This window comes from Penicillium diatomitis, assembly GCF_028827545.1.
Source record: "Penicillium diatomitis strain IBT 30728 chromosome Unknown utg000003l_segment0_segment0, whole genome shotgun sequence".
NCBI classification, from domain to species: domain Eukaryota; kingdom Fungi; phylum Ascomycota; class Eurotiomycetes; order Eurotiales; family Aspergillaceae; genus Penicillium; species Penicillium diatomitis.
The window spans coordinates 458,488-477,146 of record NW_026623175.1 but is presented as its reverse complement, the minus strand read 5'-3'; the positions used below and the strand labels follow the sequence as shown (position 1 = coordinate 477,146).

Sequence of the window (18,659 nt, the reverse complement as noted above, 5' to 3'; positions counted from 1 at the left end):
CGGTCCCCAGTCCCTTAGGTAGTTCCGACTTCCTCGCACCAACTACGACTAGTACTCAGTAGTCAGTACTCACGACTTACCCTTCGTAGCAGTACTAACCACTCAGCCACTGCACACAATTGTACAAACGCGCATGCCCAGCTCCGCCACGTGCTTAGGGCCCTGCTGGCTATCGACGCTGGAGAAAAGCGGGGTGTGGAAATTAGAGTCACACAGCAAGGTTTCTAGTGCTCGGCTCGTTCCTGCGATTATGCACCTCGACCAGTTGGGACAACTTGTTCAGCGCTGTTCAGCTTGGCAATGTGGTCATCAACGCGTGATACCACAGAATCTCAGGCGCGGGGGAAGGGGGGTTTGTTGAGGAGGAGAACTATTGTGTCGTGAGAATCACGCTGCCAGAGCGGATACGTGCATCGACTCTGTAACGTGAAGGGGCACCGGCGTGGAGCGACAGAGATAGGGCAAAGCCGTGCATGCAGCTGTCAGTTATGCGGGGTCGATGACAATATCGATTATTGTATCGCCGTTCCCGGGTGGATGTGCTGGCAGCCTCGTGATGTCCTCTGTCATGCCTCTTTTCCCTGCTTTTTCCCCCATTCCCATCAATGCACAGAGTGGGACCTGCTGCGTTACCTCTGCCTTGCTGAGGGTTGAAGAAAGAACTCGTCTGTAAGCACCGAGGACCTCGTGTTTCGACCTTTTGATAGGATGTACCCCCACCTGACTCTCGCAGACACATGGAAGATTCAGGAGATTGCTGCAGACACCCGGGCCTATTGAAGATGAAGAAGAAGAGGAAGAACGAGGCGACCGGGAGGATCATGAACAGGATGTGTTGCTCAATCAAAGAGGATTTCCCCGAGCCTGTCAGGCATCATCGTCACCGATCATGAACTTTCCCCTCCCCATTCATTCAGCTTAGGAATGAAACGTGACATCGCTATCGCCCTCCAATAACGGGCTCAAGCTTCAAGCGGGCGACACCCCGCCTTGTCTTTCCGGTGATTACTAGGCCCTTTCCTATCATAGGTGGCCCTGTCATCGTGACATGATCAGGCCTCGTAGACGAGTGGTCGTCCACGCTTCTGAAGTCGTGATGAGCTATGACAATTTCCCGCATGCCGGGAGATCCGCGCATTATCGGGATCGTTCACGGCGGCTGTGGCGGCCGTGAACCTCGAAATGATCCTAGAACATCCGCCCGCTGGGCTTTTCATACATCCAAAATGAGATGCACCGGACCTGTTTTAGGGACAAGTGAAGGGATTGGTGCTGAGGTGGTCAAGAACAGGATAGATAGGCAAGACTGACATGCTCACTCATGTCCTCCAGCTTATTCCCCCGCGAATCATGTCAAGTTGGATCATCGGCTGTTCGCCCATCCTCCAATCTACTTTCCAAACGCCTCAGACGAGGCATCTTATCAGCGGAGCAGATCTTAAGATCGCGTCCTATCGATAGACCAGGACGCGGTTCGTCGTTGCGGGGGAGGATGTCAGATCAGGGCTGAGGGTCACCTGTTCACAGTTCACACCGCCACGACCACTTTTGCTGGCATAAGCCCAGTGGAACATTTCGCGCTCGAATGGGGAAGGAAACAAATGCGCCTACAGAACGAGGCTGTCAAGGGTCCTGTCAGTCTCACTGACACATGATGATGACCCTGTACATCCCATCCGTAGGAGGAAGGTTCCTAAACTCCAAATCTCAACGTACATCAATGACCCATACATGGGGAGTGTGGGAGAGTCGCGGTCACGATTGTTTACAGACCGCCTCGTCGGGTTACCGTATACGGCGTATAGTGAACTTTACATGCGAGACAGCGACACACTTGTCCCTCGGATCTTGCCATCCTGGCTCCTACGCTAATGGTACTAGCATCGAATAATGAAAGGGCTCGCTTTTCTCTACCAAAGAATCAGTCAAAGAACTTTCAAGTATTTGAAGGAGGGGGGGGGGTTGGCCAGTGACCTTCCAATTCAATCTTTGATCATACTGAGCCAAGTTTCTCCATGGCCTCCTCGTTCCTACTGCCTCCTAGGCTCCTACTGGAGGCCTGAAGCACACTAGCACGGCATGTTCAATGTTGTAGCGTTGCGGCTATCGACTATTGCCCGCTCTTAGCGGCGACGCTGCTTCGCAAAGCTGATCCACTCGATCAGGGAAAAAGGGGATCAGAGGCCGCCTATTTTCAAGATCATTGCATGAGGCACATAACGCATATTATTGTCAATGTCCAGTGATCCACTGATCCAGTGGTATGATGTATCGTATCGTACACAATGTTATGTTTATTGTTCACTGGTTCAGATCAGGATCCAAAATCACGTAACTTTGAGGGGAACACCCCCATCGTGATGAACATGACAGTTTCCCGTCCCCCCTCCCCCCCCCCACGTTGACCCAGTCAGCCTAAGATAACAATGGGGGCCGGTTGAGGATTCCTAGTCGCCAAGTAAACTAGTGCTAGCGAGGCGCCACGGACAACGACTGTAGCCTCACGGAAGAGGGTCGTACTAAATTTGACTGAGACATGCCTCCTTCCATGATTCTTCGGTGCTTCCATTGGCTTCAGTGGGGGTGAGAGGGACCATCTCTTAGCTCAACGTCGGCGCTATTCTTGTTCGGGTAAGTAGGCCTGATTACGGAATCTGATTTATGTTACAGAGTCATGAAAACATTACCCAGTACGATACCAGATACTGCATAGCCATACCGTGTTACAGTACCATAACAAAGTGACACAGCTTGAAGGTCAAGGCAGAAGAGTAAACGAGTTGAAAGTTGAAACCCTCGCAGTTCTGAGCAGACGGGCACCACCAATAAATGTTGACTACATCGCGGTGCCATGCAGCCGGCTCCTCCCTTTTACTTGGAAGACTTTTTGGTAGTTGATTATCAGAGCTGCAGGAGCTCAGCTGATTAAATATATAATGATATATAATTGGTCTCAGGCTGTTGAGTCGAGGGCGAAACCCTCTACAATTCCACATAGGTTCCACAGTCTTCGGAAGACTTTTGATATTACACAATACACATGTCCCGTAATATCATCAACTCGGCCGGGTTACTTGCCCGGGGAGTCGCGCCGACCAGCCTGTGTGCAGAACTACCGTACCAAAGGAAATCCTCGTCCCGGCAGTTCATCTTCACCGCCCTTGATTCTTTCACGACGACGTCGGTGGACGATCGATGACATCATCGAGACGTGCTGGAGGTCCTCGGTAATTGGCTTGCCCTATTCCGGCGACAGCGTGCCATCCGTACGACAGCCCCGGTCGCGACTCGCTGTCATTACACAGGTAGATTACATGGTTACACGAATACAGCACTCGACATCTTTCCGTCGGTATTGTATTGCAGTCAGTGACTCACTGCTCCAGTGCTCTCAATGTTCAGTGTCACACCACCAACCTTAATCTCCTTGACCGTTGCCAAAGTCAAAGGCTAAACTAGTAAACACTAAACAGTCAACACAGTTTCCGACCAGTCGAGCAAGTCGGCGGCAGCTCGAGCTAGCACCAGCCACATCCATCACCGACGATCAGGGGTCAGGAAATGATTTTTCAAAAAATTCAAGCTTCTTTTCAGTCAAGCCTCCAGCAGTAAATGCGACCGCCACGGGCAGCGAGGTGATGAGATGGTGTATTTTTTTTTATAATATTGGAGTCTTTGGATCTTGGCAATGACTGGCCGGCTGTGAACTTCCAAGTAAACCTCTTAGTCGGCTAAGAGGCTTGACAGGGAGGCCGTTCCAAGTTGCACTTGGACGCTACTACTGGAGCCAAGGTGGTGTCCAAGTGTATATGATCATGGGCTATGGTGAATGGTGTATGGAGTATGGACACGGGACAATTGGTCCCCCTTGTGGTGACGACCTCGATTGGACCCGATGGCGTGGTCATGACAAAGTGTGGCTGGCGCCTGACAGGTAGGTTAACCACCACAATGGCCTTCCTAATTTGTCGTATGCTGAGACGAAGACGGGGAGAAGGGAAGGTGACAGTTTCATCCATGGTCTACTTGAGTACGGCGAGAAAGTCAGACCACTTAGTCCGCTACTCCGCTTAACTTGCGTGCACAGCCCTGTCCACAGCCGTGTATTATACATGTCTAACAAGTGAACAACCCTGAGGTGTCAATACTCAATACTCTATCGCAGCGGGCCAAATGACAGGGTCATAGTTGGATTCAACAATCCATTCGAGCTGTCGCTATTTCAACAATCACCGGACACGAGACACAGTCTACCTCCGTGGGCCGTTGAGTCGTGGACCGCCTACGTACTATTCGTCCGTGAAGAAGGGTTGAGTTGGGAGCCTCAATGCTGACCGTGTAGGTCATGACATTACGATCACGCCACTTCCGCTTAGTGGTATTAAGTAAGTACCAAGTAGGTACTAAGTAGTAAGACTAAGCACTCAGTACACAACTACATGTATATCTTGTTTTTCGGTCTCGACTATCTCTTTTCAAGACCTGGAGTACGAGCATTTGCTCCCAGTTTAATACCAGCAACTGTGACCCGTCCCGAGTTATGCTCTCGATGCACTGGGTGCTACTCTTTCTCCCGCTGAATGAGCCAGGATAGAATCCATTCCACCTGAACCGCCTATCAGAAGAGAGAGATGACTTCATTTCCAAGATGCTGTTACCTCAGTGCTGCTGCCCAGCTGCACTACCACCCCGCCTCCAGGCCAAATTAGAATCTGCAGTGCACCATGAATCATGATAGACCAACAATCTCTTCGGACGACGTGCCGAGTATGACTCTGTCTAGGGGTTAGAGAGAAGGAGGATAAGGGGGTTCTTCCTGTCCTGTGTGTTCCCTGAAACTGACAATGAATCCATCAGGAAATGACTGTGCAACAAGGGACTTTTTACACGCATGTCCTCTGGCCCTAGCTAGACGGGATATGTGATGCCCTGACGGGCATCATGGTTTATGGCTGTTCACTCGACCCCGCAATGGTGCATGGGTCGTCGAATTGAGATCACGAGAAAAGCGGTGCCACAAAGTTGTTAATGGAATCACTCACTTCCATGGCCTCTTTTCACTACACTCGAGCAGGTCAATGCTTCGTCCTCAACGCACTCTTGCTCTCATGTTTGGTTCCGCCGCGGTTACACGGCTTAGGCGTGACCATCCATTGAAGATTCTGAAGCTGCCTAACCAGTTGTCCACCGCTATTGCTGCCTTTGGACTTCCTTGTGCTGGTGCAGCTGTGGGAACAAGACCAGTATTGACATGTATTCTATATCGCTCATGGTGGCTGTCGCTAAAAGACTCGACGTTCTCACCATATGACGATACTGGTGTACGTCCTAACTGGACAAGGTCAGTCCATCGTGCTGTACGTACTTGTGACTGACTAGTAATACAGTAACACTAACCACTTACCTACCTGCCACCTAGTAGGACTAGGTAGTGTCCCAGGTACAGTACGTATAGTCGTATACTAAGAGAGGAACCAGTGACCACAATTCACTATACCCGGTGCTCCCATACATCATCCTATACCGTGTAGCCCACAGCCACCGGTCAGTTGTGTTGAGTATTGACAGTCCAATTCTTCGATAATTCCCCGCAATACCGATCGTGGCGCAGGCGCTTTGGCTAAACTCTCAAGATTCAGTCTGTGACAAATTCCGGACGCACAACGTCTCAAGTCTCGCTTAAGAGGTCGCAAATCTCAACAATACCACTCTCAGAGGATCGTCACTGGTACCCCAGTCATGAAAGAGCCATTTCCAACTTTCCAGCCTGGATTTGGTTCCCCTCGGCAAAGCTTTGTAGGTTTAGGGGAAATCCGGTAAGTGACAAAGCGGAAGAATGAGATTTTGGGTTCACTACTGTGAATGAAACACATTCTCCCCTTTCGATGGTGGTTCGCTAGCAAGTCTCCCCCGCAATAAGAAGGCCGCGAATCAGAGAACTGGCGAGCCCAGTGGAAAAAGGCCTTGATGGAATTGTGATACACCTGTGATACTTACAGACGGCACGTCAAGACTCGGGGGCTGACGAGTCCACGCCTCCACGGGAGGACTCAAAGTTTCACCCAGTCAGTGAGCAGATTGCCGGATAGTAGTGCCAAGTTCATGTTTGTGATGCGAGCCACGCTTCTTTTGCCGAGGTTCACTACCCAATCGCCCAAAACGCGTGCACGCGTCTGTCTCGCGGAGGAGGTTGGAGGATCAAGGACTCCGCGGTGCACTCGCGAATTCGACCGAAATGAGAATTCTAGCGGGAGTATGTGAAGTCGTGAACAGGTCATTAATCACTGACACCACAATCACAGAAGTTTGCACAGTGGCCTAAAAAGCAAAACCAGTTCACGGGAGTGCATCGTCTGGGGCTGAAATGGAAGGATCAGAGCACCGACCTCCTGGATCCTCTTCTTCTCCCACATCCACATCATGGCGGACTGGGTTCCCCACATCCATTCGGGATCGGGCGGCAAACAACGTGGCTTCCAGAAGGCCTATCGAAGGATCGCGCGGTGGTGGGGTGGAGGGGGGAGGTGGAGGAGGTGGAAGGGAGAGTTGAAATCTGACATGCAGGAAATGCGGCAACTCAGCTGGAAGGAAATCCATATTTAACCCACTTAATAATGATGTGCCTCAATACAGACGATAATTGAGGAGGAGGAGAAGAAGAAGAAGAAGAAGAAGAAGAAGAAGAAGAAGAAGAAGAAGAAGAAGAAGAAGAGAAGGAGTAGTGTGGTCATAATGGTTGGAGTGTACTCAGTGTAGTAGCAGTGGTCAATCAGCTCAGTGCCTGCCTTGGTAGGCATGACTGTGACTGTTCACACCGTCACGGGACCATCCCTGATCATGGATATGACCACACTAAGCGGTCGTCTTCCATCATATCACCACCTCGCTTTCGTCCTCGTGGTCTCTGCACCTCTCCAGAAACAGTCTCTCCCTCTCCCCCTCGGACTGGACGCGTCTGCCATAAACCAGCCAGTCCATCCTGTTGTACCAAATCCAGCCTTGGCATCCGTCCTCTTCCGCGGCCGGGTCGGCGAACAACTCGTGGTCCAAACTATGGGAAACGGCGTTCCCGGCCCATTCGCTACTTGAGTGAGATGATAACAATCTGACGACTATGACTGGTGACTTGCGAAGACCGTCGTGTCTAGTATGCAGCGAGAGCCAAAAAAAACATCTAACATCCATGTACCGTAGACTCGGAACCCACTGGTCTATGCAAAAACACATATCTTGATTAGACTGCCCAATCTGGGGTGGACTCCGTCACTGGCTATGGGATAAGCCAGGGCTACCACGACTTGCTCGAAACAAAGTAATTTGATAAGGAAATGCGGTCAGAACCGGATCTATCATACAAGTCCGTCTACAACCTACTGGAGGTTATCATCGGCAAATTACGGGGAAAAAAGCCGACATCCGAACACTGAGTAGGTAGCACATACTAGAAGTAATCGGTAAGAGCTGTAAGAACTGACTCTACGGAGTACTACCAAGTAAATGACTACTTCCCAATCTCGGATTTGTTTAGTATGAGCCCCAGTCTACATCGGCAAACCTATGCATTGCGAACGTGGTCCTTATTTTTAGTGTATGATCTACGGCTCTGCCACCCTTTTTTGTAAGAGGAGCCCGTGCCATATGCATGCTATATCAGTTGAGCCATTCACGTGCATGGAATAGTGATCTGTTAATGTGTAATCATTGTAGTCACTTCACTGGTCATATTGCCTTAGATTCAAGGCGTACGGATGGAGATGTGTGGGAATAGAGACAGAACATACAAGGTCTAAAACGTGGCAGACTTACACTTGATGAGACGTGTCTGTGAGCGCAATAGAAGAGTCAGAATCCGGAGGTCTTCATCGGGACAACCCAAGCTCTCTCAGACTGTATCAACGGTTCATGATGATGACCTTAACAAAGGAGCATCTCGTTCATTCATTTCAACTACCTTCTAGTAATTTCAAACACCTAGTGCCTTACTGATAACTCATGAATGATGTATGCGGGACTGTTAAGCAATGGGATCCTTGTCCTTTTTGATTTTGGGTTTCTAGTAGATAAAATAAGTTGATCTGCAAACTGGGCTCTAGCTACCAGAGCTATTCACATAAGCCTGATCTCGAGGAAGCTTGTTTCCAAATCGAATTCCCGAAGCATTGAAGCCATCCTATCAAATCTCCAAGTCTCTGCATTCTCAGCAGTATGATCGTGATCATGGTCCTTCCCTAGCACAATTGTAGTTGCAAACATCATCCGCCAACGCCATTGTCAGTATTTAGTACATAAGTCCTCAACCTTGCCATCGGAAGCGGCCATCCTTCAAGGTCTTGACCACCCCCAAAGGCATCAGTTCTCGGTTCACAGCCGCCAAACTTCCATAATAATGCACCATCTCGTCATGGTACAACTCTGCCACCCAGCGCCAGTAGGGAGTCATCTTATCCCAACTCGGGCTGATCGAACACTTGCTGAGCTTGAGTCCCATCTGGTTCTTGATGAAGCTGGCCGTTGCATCGATGCCCTTTTCGTCCGGCACCCGTCCCAGTTCCTCGTATGCGGCCATGAAGTGAGAACTGTATCGCTCGGGGTACTGCATGTATTCCTCAAAGGGCATGAACGTCACCGGTTCACCACCCTTGGCCTTGATCGTCTTCGTGGGAGTTGGACCGCGAGCTTGGTAACGTGTTTTGTACGTGCGGTATTGAATTTCCTCACCAATTAGAGCCTTCTTGAGAAGTCGCTGTGGTGTCTGTTTGATGTTTTCACGCATGGCCAGCAGTCTGACGTACGGGTTCAGCAGGCCAAGACCACCCAGTTCGACTGGATAGTAAAAGACTCCCTCGGGCAAATTGTGAACACCAAATCTGCGAGAAATCACCGCTCGCAAGTAATTGGTCATGCCGGGTTCATCCGCCATGGCATACTTGGGATACTTGGCGAACAGAGTGCGCTCAATGCGACCGAGTGTCGACACAACCATGTCGATATGGTCACGTCCAAAACACATCGCAGGCCGAGCAAAGTTGTTGGTAAAGAACCGTCCAAAATAACCGTTCCATGCCTGTACCCAGGTGAAGATGGAATTGCAGGCAGACAGCTGTCGGTCCAGTTCCTCAATATGCAAGTCCACCTGTGCCTGATCGATGACAAATCTTCCTTGTTCAGCATCAAGGACCAGGAACCCCCAACGAATGTCACCCTTGGGGAGGAGAGAGTCCTCTCGGGGCTTGATGTCGCCCATCCGGACAGTTCCCGTCTTTTCCATGTTGAACTGCAAGCCCATCACCTTGGCGAACTCGGTCATCGACCGCCATGCGACTTCACACTGCTTCTCGGCACCCCAGAACCAAAAGTCATCATGCAGCCGGTACAGGATTCCGCCATTGGTATGTTGATTGACCGCGTAATCCATGCAGAAAAGGACTGACTCTCCAAAGACATCGGAGAGGGTTTGACTCATTGGAACGCCACGTTTGCGCACGCGAGTAGTCGCGGCTGAACCGTCGTGCACAAAACTGAGAGGAACCTCGAGGAAGGTTTTGAAGAAATTCAGCCACGTCTCAGGGACCCCAAAGTACTTTAGCACGGTGAGAATGGTATTGTGGGGTAGTGAGGGCCCAAACCATTGGAAGTCAGACCTGATCGCGGTGAATTGTCCATGGCGATCTTTCTGTAGCAGTGACTCCGTGATGAGCATGTGAAGGAGAGAATGCTTCGAGTCCAGCGCAGTTTTTTGTTGCTGATTGTCATCGTAGCTTCGGAAACCTTCGTCTATGCTGCGGGGCAGCTGACTCATAAAATACTCGCTCTTGTATTTCGCTCTGCGTGCCCCGGCGATGCTTTTCCCAAGGGCCTGGCCAGCGTCTCCCAGGAAGTATTGCCGTCTCTCGAGATGTTCCTTCATGTTGGGAATAGGCTGGTCTTCCGAGGCCCACGCGTGAGATTCGTAAAACGCCACAAACGCCTGTCGAAACTTGACAGCCCATTTCGTCCCCAAGTACTGAAACATCAGACTGTCGAGAAGTTCTGCATCCATGAAGACACGGTATTTACCGTTGAGTTGACGCCGCATTTCCACCGGAATACCCGCTTCGCCCCAGGACCAGGTCTCGAGAGAGGCGAGGCGCATGTTGATAACGTCAGCTACTTCCTGCAACACTTCTTCATTGCGCATGAACTCTTTCAGGATGGCCGATTTGGCGGACATCAACTGGTCTCCCTTTAAAACGGCCTTCGACACCCATTTGAGATCCGTTGCAGTCAACCACTCTCCCTTGGTTGACATCTCGTTGCCAAACTTCTGCATTGACTCACGAATTTTCTTCAGGGACTCACGAGTCAATTGACTGAATTTGAAAAGCCCGTCGAGATAAGCTTCGATTGAGGCTGCGTCGGCTTGAGAGTCATCCTGAAAGACCAAGGACTCCCATTGCGCACGCTGCTCGTGCATTTCGGCTCGGCCCACCTTCTCGAAGCTATCTTGCGACTGGGCGGAGGGCGCATCATCCCCAAGTAGTTTGTCACTGTTCGCTGTGCTCTCGTCCAGGCTAGACAGCCACTCCGTCACGAGTTTGCTGTAGAAGGACGCATGATCGTGCTGACGTTCCAGGAACCGCATGTCTGTCTCTAGGCGTGAGATCCACTCATTCAGCACAGTTTCCGAAATTGAGGGATCGTAGCGGCCCTGAAGGAAGAAGCGGCGGATGTTGGTGTGATCTACTTGGAGGAGTTGGCCCATTCCTGGGGATTTGAGCTCGGCATTGTCGACGTCGTGATCCCCTTCCTCGTCGATATCCAGGTCCATGTCATCGCTGTCTAGAGAATCCTTGGGGTATCCCTTCAAGCGGGAGAGACCATCTAGCAGCGCGTGAGCCCGAGTGCGGAGATCGGGGGCCGCCTCGGCCGCTGCGAGAATCTCTGCTTTTTGTTGATCAAAGAGACTGCGCTGCTTGACAATCTCCTGGATCTTGACCGCTGTGATGGACTTGAGAGTCTGCGGAAGAGCTTCCGACATCGCCATGGCTCTGACTTTGCTGGAGAAATTCCGATGGGCTTGTGATGCTTTGCTTGAGGTCTTTATGGCGGAGGGCAACTTTTTCAACCCAGCTTGATCTGGAGATGTCACGGGTGTGTGTAGGCTGCGTGGACGTTGTAGGATATTTCTTGACAGAAAAGAATGACGAGCAAACGACGGATGATTGACTAATCGCCTTGTTTGAAGGAAGTTTCCCATTGTCTATGAGGGAGATTACCGTTCCTTAAATATGATCGGTACTGGTGATGCGATGACTGGGATGAAACTCTCAGGGGCTGAGAGCGAGTCACCGGTTGATCATCCCATGATGGAGCTAAGAAAGAGCTGGCCATCACGACCAATCACCCGCCGTGCGACCACACCAAAACATCCATGACACATCAGAGTTCAGGCGGGCAACGGATTGAACTTAGCGGCATTGCTCATATCTCGGGCTAGAGCCGTGCGTCTTCCGCAGGCGAAATGTGAGTCAGGGAACACGAGGGTAGGTGTTGATTCTGGACTGCGCGATACATCATTGAGGCTGTACAGAAAGAGAACTCGATGGCAGTCATTCGTGGGGAGGCCTGTCAGAGCCCCACTAGCGGGATCCCAAAGGAGTAACCGCCCGATTTTGCCGGATGCAAACATGACGGTCAGGAACGTTGTCCACTTGGGATCTACCCTATGACACTGAGTTTGGTCTTGAAGGTTCTCACCATGACAGGATTCCTCATGGCTCATGAAGCTGCCCATGACCTCGACAGGGACTGGCTTTGAATTGGATAAAGGGGGAAAGACTTTCTGCGGAGCCCTTTCCTGTTCTACCGAGCATCGTGAATTCTTGAAAAGTCTTACCTAGACTCACATAGAGACTGCTTCCCATCAAGAAGTATTTGGCAAATGCAAATCGTTCAGAGTATGCAGAAATAATAGCAAGAGAAAGAAGAAGACTATACTCAAGGCTCGTGAAGACCTGGGTGACCTCTATTTTCATCTACAGGTAGACTCAAGGCCTAGGTATCGTGGCCTGGGAAGACTTAGCACTTTAGTGAACGTACGTACATGAACACAACCGCAACACAATTTGGTGCTGTGAGATACTGATCAAAACATTGGACCTGATGATATCTTCGTCGATGCTTTCTCCCATGGTCCGCTTAGTGTTAGTGGTGTACCTGACTATAGGGCTGTCATCCGCCTTGGCTCGTCAAGTGGACCTCCGAAATTTTAGATAGGCCATAACTGATCTCTATTCCTTTCTTATCTATCCAGTGTATCCTGGATAACATTCTCAGATAAGGAGATAGCTCTTTAATAATTACCTACCTCACACCTACTGAACGTAGCCCCGTACTGAAGGACTCGCTGGCGATAAACGAGGTCGGCCGAGAATCATTATCACAGCTGTGATACTGTGATCTCTGACCGAGTGCTCACTTGTCATTCAGACTTGATATTATTGCGTTCTCTGTCTCCATCTCAGAAACGAAAGAACCTGATGGAGTGGACTAGTGGTCTGAGATTCGACATGTGCAATACGAAGACTTCCACTTCGCCTATATCCCGCTAAGTATGGCGTCATGGATCGACTACTTGCCAGAATGGAACGCGGCGTGGCTTTACCTTAGTAACAACACAGTGAGTCCAATGCAGAAGCGTACAGCTTCTAATGATTGGTTGAGTTCATTGTTCAATCTGCAAAAGTAAGGTCAGGTTCATCAAATTCCCATCTTGTGATCATGTACGTACAGTCCGCGATTTAATCTGGACGATAATATGCGTACTGATGGGTGCCGACGACGAATCTGGATACCATTCTCTGAACTTTGGATTCTCAACCCCGGGACCATGGGCACACTGGACCTTGCCGTATTGAGTCATGGAATTCTGCAAATTTGACGCTATAGAGGAGGTCTAGACGCAGTGATTCGCCAGTCTAGTCAATTGAAAGACACATCTGATCTGAAGAATCTCGTACAATGACGAATTCTGATGGCAGAAGAGGTCCTCAGCGCTTCACTATTAGAAGATGACTGAACCTCACTGATCTCTCATCTCTGTTTTGTCTCTTCACCGTGCCTCGTTTGGTCCTTGACAGTCGTGATAGTCATCTATCCATCAGTTCTCATCAGATTTCATCTCCGTCTCATCGCCACCTCCTTCTCCACAGACTGCTGCTCGTCTCAATAGTCTGTTCTCACCTTCCACCCTCTCTTTCGGACAAATACGGGCATCATCTCACGATGTCTTCACAAATGTCCGTCAAAGCCCGGCCTTCGCATACAGCCATGATGAAATGGCTCGATGCTGTCGAAGCAGAAGCTCGACTCGACCCATTGTAAGATCTTCGTCCTCACTTCTGATGGCTTCTCTTCTTCTAACATACATGCACAGAACTGGTCAATCTCACCAACCCTCTCGCCCTTGTCAGGGCTCCTCCCTCTCGATAGAGGACTCGGACTTCTCCGAGAATCATCGACTTGCTCCTACGTCTACGGAGCCCCCAGGAGCTGCTCGTGTCCAGACACGCACCAGCGCCTGGAAGGAGGAAGACGGCTTTGAGCCCTTCCTCGACTATACCATCGAATGGGAATTCGATGAAGACGAGAGTGGTGAGAGTTTCAACGGCTTGGATCTCTCATCCTTTCGTATGGAGGCTGTTCCTCCATACCCCAAACACAAGGTCGCAGGCGACTCACTGGCAAGCCTGTACGACCAAATATATCCTTGCACGACCCAGATGCAACGCCAGTCTTTATCACGGGCTCAGACACATGCGTCTTGCTCGGGGGACCGCCTCCGAATCTACATCGACCCACGGGGAGAAGGCCCATTTTTACCTCTTCCACTGCTCAGTGACCCAGTTCCCGAGCCGTCCGCGCCTACGCCTCTCCCTACGCCTCTTGCCGGGTCTTCGTCCTCGACTGCAAGCTCTGGCTCTGAGCCAAAGAGTGAGCACAATATTGGCAAGTTGATTGCCAACAAGGTTCACAGAGCGGCAGCTCATGGTGCCGAAAAGTACCGCAAGATCCGACGAAAGCTAAGTCGAGATTGAGGCACTGATTGAGCTGGTGAGGTATCCAGTTGGGCTGTAGATTCGTTGGATTTTTCCCGAGTATGACGCTGAGGTCCCGTCTGATTGAGAAGCTTGTTGCCCGTGGTGAGGATCGAGGCACTGGATATACATGTCCTCGGTGGTCGAGTGAATTTTGGGATATACGAATGGTCATGTATTTATAGCTTATCACAATAAGGACACAGGTCTCATGAACCGGATCAAGTATCAAAAAGACACAGTGACGGTGCCAATAACCAACATGAACCGCGTGATGTAAGGAGATTAATGACCTGCTAGCGACCAGTTACAGCTTGCCTGCTGGTAGCCTGGTACTGTAGCTCACATTTAATCTGGCTTTGAAATTCCCGGCTTGTGAAGAGGACAGGGAAATCTGGAACGACTCATGAATTGTAATGCCAGCCCGAGGCTCAAAATCTGTAATAATTAGCCCACATATCCTTCAGAAGTCCAATCTCCATCAAATGTGGAAGCTGGGGGCGTTCAACAACCGATGTCGAGCGAGCCCTGGCGGTCGGCTTACCTTCCCCAGTCGGCCGACTTTCCTGTTCCACAATAACGCCAACATGCCATTGCGTCTTAGAACATCAACACCGCAACCTCAGGAGTACTGTACCCCATCACTTCAAGCCCAATTCACCACAAAATGGATCCTTTTTCAACAGAGGGCGGTACGTCAAATATTCCACGTGGGATTCTCACCCAAGCGGCTTCCTTACTAACAACAGCTCCCCCCAGAGCTCCTCAATATTCACAATGCCTTCCACTCCGGTCAATACCAGAACGTGGTCGACTTCGACACTACCGCACTCTCCACGGAGAACCAGCTCCCCGCCCGAGTACTGAAGCTCCGCGCCCAGATTGCACTCGGTCAAACAGAGAATGCCCTGGAAGTCGGAGAAGATACCCCCGATCTCGCGGCCGTCAAGGCCCTCGCAAAGCAGTCTGCGGGCGACACCGACGCCGCCCTGCAATTGGCCCAGGATCTCGCCGAGAACTACCCAGAGAACAATACGGTGCAAGTACTCGCGGCCACGGTGCTGCAGGCCCAGGGGCACAGCGAAGATGCGCTGAGTCTGCTGTCCAAGCACCAGGATAACCTGGAGGCGTACGTGCTCCGTCACCAGCTAGCTCCCTTTGCATGACAACTCGAACACTGACCACTTCCCCCGGGTAAACAGGGTAGCTCTGATTGTCCAGATTCACCTCCAGCAGAATCGCACCGATCTTGCCCTCAAGGAAGTCCAGGCTGCGAAGCGCTGGGCTCAGGACTCCCTGCTAGTAAACCTGGCTGAGTCGTGGGTTGGCCTGCGAGTTGTAAGGATAACCGTCCCGTCCTTATACACCACCATATGCTATTGCTGAGACCTGTCACTGACTGCTTTGGATGGTCTCCAACAGGGCGGCGAAAAATACCAATCTGCTTTCTATGTCTACGAAGAATTGGCGTCCGCCCCGAGCACATCCGCTGCGCTCTCCATCGTCGGCCAAGCCGTGGCCGAGCTCCACCTTGGTCGTCTCCCTGAAGCCGAAGCAGCTCTCACCGCCGCTTTAGAGCAATACCCGGACCATGCCGAGATAATTGCGAATACAATTGTCTTGAACGTGCTGGCAGGCAAGCCCAGTGCAGAACTTGAGGCGTACGTTACCTTATATGCTTCCGCATTGAAAGCGAGGGCCTATTGCTAATTCTCATTATCTCTCCTATAGTCAACTCAACCAGATTCACTCGTCTCATCCACTCCTCATTGACATCAAAGAAAAGAGCGACTTGTTTGATGTGGCGGCTGCAAAATATTCACCAAAGGTTTCCTCGTAGGTGTGGACACCGTCCTTTGAACCGTTATCTAGGTATTGGAGAGACGAGGAATAATTTAGAATTGCGGGCCTATCCAGTAGCCACTAGCCAGACATGTCATGATTTAATATGATCAGTTATTGTTTCCTTCGAAGCCGGATTTTCACGAGCTCTGTTTACTCTCTTTGACCGATATATCCAGCTGGGCTAGTGCAGCTTCGTTGGATATTGTTGAGTCCTGCTGCTCGCTGACGAGCACTGAAAAGCTGCTCTGAAGATTGGTGTCAGCGCCCACATTGGCCTCGGATCGGCAATGCATTACGCGGTCCTTACTGCTATCTAGTATCGACCCTGACGGAGACCACCACCTAGTTGTTAGATGTTCATGAATCTGCATTCGCGCGGTTTACCAAGGTAGCTGTGCTTGCGGCACGATCAATTTCATCACTCTGCAAAATTCATGGCGATGTTTCTTTCCATCTACCTATATCACAATTAAAAAAGCGCGACGACCACTTCGATCACATGAATCTGTCCATCGCATCATCTCACTCGTCCGGTCATCATTCAACTGATACCCAGGCTGGCACCGGCTCATCTTTCCATTCGATGCCTCAGACAACATCTCGAGCTCTCTCACAAGCGGGCTGCAACCCACCGACGAAGCTCCCGACTAGTCTGAGTTCCCTCCTTGGATCCGGAGGCAACATAGAGGTGCGCATCATGACTCTCATCATCTCCGACGACAAAAGTAGTATGCGGGAACACCGACTAGACTTGAGGTTAGCGCCTGGGCAATCCACACTGATCCTCATCGAGACCGAACCGTGGGAAAGAAACATCACTATCTTCCCAAGAAAACAGTTCCACGGGAGTGAAAATGTGAGTCGTACCTTGAGTTTCTTCGCAAAATCTTCAATCGGCCCAAGCAGAATCTCATCGCTGCCCGCGAGAAGGAGGATTCGCTCCGTCTTTGCATCTTTCCACCATTCTGCCGGGGCACGGCTGGGCTCGCTCCAGTTGTCGCCTGGCTTGCCATCAAGATAGGCATTGGACCATTCCGACAGTGCTTTCCCAGTGATGATGTCCTTGTAAGCATTGGTCTTGTACGAAGGCCAGTCTTGGTCAAAGTTGACCCAGGGCGCAAAGGCAAACACTCCTGCCAAAGAGGCCGAGAGATTGATCTGATCGATCTCTGGATGAGGATGCGATAAGTGAAGCAGTAGAGCCATCGCGAGATTACCCCCTGCTGAATCACCCCCGACAATCACGGTCGACGGGTCCCGTCCTTCATCGCCCAGGATGTATCGCAGAGCACCGACTGCCTGACGTAGTTGCGTAGGGTAGGTCGCCTGCGGCGCAAGCGTGTATCGGGGAAAGAAGACGGCAATATCATGTCCTTGGTCATTCAGCACCTGAATGAGGTCAATCCAGAAATCAAAGTGCGCGGCTGTCGCCGCCATCGCAAAGCCACCACCTTGAGTTGCACAAAGTAGAAAAGATTAGCTTTGAGAACCCGGACATTTGTACTCCAATCCCACTTGGGAGGAGTCGCGGAGAAGAGGTTACACCCGCGAATGGAAGATTCTTTGGTCATTCTTCCGGGCCATACGAGCAGAGATAGACGATTGTATCTTGATGGAGTAGACCTCAGTGGGTCTGGGGGGTGATGGGAGGGTTTCCGGCTCACCATGATAGTATATAATGACATTCTTCGCACTCTTCTTTCCCATCCAGTAGCCTTCAGTATCATGGGGAAGTTTCACAACTTCCGGCTGCAAACCCCTTCGCTTCACCACAGCATGATATGACTGCGGCGTGGTCGGGCTCATGTATCTGTAGGGAGAGTCTGGCATTAGTAAAGTAGTTGGCCTAGTAGGTACCACCTAGGTAGTTCTTCTCCTTGAGCCTTGCGACATCTACATCTGTGGTGGATATGGAGCTTGCGCAGAGATGTTGGTGCGTCCCTGCATTCATACGAACTCACGGAACCAGCTTCCTCGACGAAACCATCTGAACAAGTTTCCTCATCCCACACTTACTGTGCTTGACGAACTGACAGCCGATCGACCATTGTCCGGATCGCCGCAGCAGTGACATGGTGACTGAATACCTTCGGACTACCTTGGCCCCGGAAAAGACCCGTGATAGCTGCAAAAAGCGAATGAACCAGCACAGTTGCCTGGCCCAAGGGTAGATCCACCTTCTCCCAGAAACCAAGCTGAGGGACTTGGTCGGTAGATTTTACATCCGCCATGGTGGAGGGGGTAAATGGATCGACAATCAAAGAGGATGGGAAACACGAGGAAAGTTGAGTGAGTGCTTTGATCGATATTATCTTCAGCTGATTTCGAGTCTCGATCCCAGTTCGATTTCACACGGGAGAACTTGGGGGCGCACGCTCTTCCCCGCACCAAAGTGCTGATCAGCCCGGGGTGCTGTAATGAACCACTGGGAGTGCTTTGGAGGCTGGAAGTAAATTACCTTATGCACCATCATCATGTATGCAGTACCCCGCTTTCCAAAGACTGCAGCACTGCGATTGTATGTATTTGCTACAAGTGGAACATGAGGGGAAGCGTTTGCGCAGGGCGAACAATGATGTCTCCACCTTTTGCCTCGGTCTTCGGCTCGGATGGGCAGTGGGGCACATTTACAGAAAGAGCAGAGACACTCTGATTTAGTACAGTAGTGCATGGCTGCATGCAGAAACTGGCAAGGCACGGTGGCATCGAAGCATCAGTGAAATATGCTGTCAAGAGAAG

The 18,659-nt window shown here is 50.8% G+C and overlaps 6 protein-coding genes across 6 annotated transcripts; 3 read left to right on the top strand and 3 right to left on the bottom strand.

The window, feature by feature from the left end:
- Window positions 1-6,235: 6,235 nt before the first annotated feature.
- N7539_002415 (uncharacterized protein) lies at window positions 6,236-7,089 on the top strand (the record flags this gene model as incomplete). Its single annotated transcript, XM_056932018.1, has 4 exons — window positions 6,236-6,253; window positions 6,303-6,506; window positions 6,634-6,721; window positions 6,794-7,089. 4 exons carry the CDS (start codon window positions 6,236-6,238, stop codon window positions 7,087-7,089), a joined length of 606 nt encoding a protein of 201 aa, XP_056791977.1.
- A 1,204-nt stretch (window positions 7,090-8,293) lies between these two features.
- N7539_002414 (uncharacterized protein) lies at window positions 8,294-11,023 on the bottom strand (the record flags this gene model as incomplete). The annotated part of the gene is made up of 1 exon (XM_056932017.1): window positions 8,294-11,023. One exon carries the CDS (start codon window positions 11,021-11,023, stop codon window positions 8,294-8,296), a length of 2,730 nt encoding a protein of 909 aa, XP_056791976.1.
- Window positions 11,024-11,425: 402 nt separating this feature from the next.
- On the bottom strand, window positions 11,426-12,170 carry N7539_002413 (uncharacterized protein; the record flags this gene model as incomplete). The annotated part of the gene is made up of 2 exons (XM_056932016.1): window positions 11,426-11,787; window positions 12,083-12,170. 2 exons carry the CDS (start codon window positions 12,168-12,170, stop codon window positions 11,426-11,428), a joined length of 450 nt encoding a protein of 149 aa, XP_056791975.1.
- A 1,236-nt stretch (window positions 12,171-13,406) lies between these two features.
- N7539_002412 (uncharacterized protein) lies at window positions 13,407-14,075 on the top strand (the record flags this gene model as incomplete). Its single annotated transcript, XM_056932015.1, has 1 exon — window positions 13,407-14,075. One exon carries the CDS (start codon window positions 13,407-13,409, stop codon window positions 14,073-14,075), a length of 669 nt encoding a protein of 222 aa, XP_056791974.1.
- Window positions 14,076-14,560: 485 nt separating this feature from the next.
- On the top strand, window positions 14,561-15,915 carry N7539_002411 (putative Coatomer subunit epsilon; the record flags this gene model as incomplete). Its single annotated transcript, XM_056932014.1, has 5 exons — window positions 14,561-14,767; window positions 14,825-15,204; window positions 15,278-15,413; window positions 15,498-15,736; window positions 15,807-15,915. The coding sequence occupies 5 exons, from the start codon at window positions 14,561-14,563 to the stop codon at window positions 15,913-15,915; spliced, it is 1,071 nt and encodes a 356-aa protein (XP_056791973.1).
- Window positions 15,916-16,530: 615 nt separating this feature from the next.
- On the bottom strand, window positions 16,531-18,151 carry N7539_002410 (putative 6-hexanolactone hydrolase; the record flags this gene model as incomplete). Its single annotated transcript, XM_056932013.1, has 4 exons — window positions 16,531-16,665; window positions 16,788-17,371; window positions 17,507-17,730; window positions 17,937-18,151. The coding sequence occupies 4 exons, from the start codon at window positions 18,149-18,151 to the stop codon at window positions 16,531-16,533; spliced, it is 1,158 nt and encodes a 385-aa protein (XP_056791972.1).
- Between the last annotated feature and the right edge of the window lie 508 nt (window positions 18,152-18,659).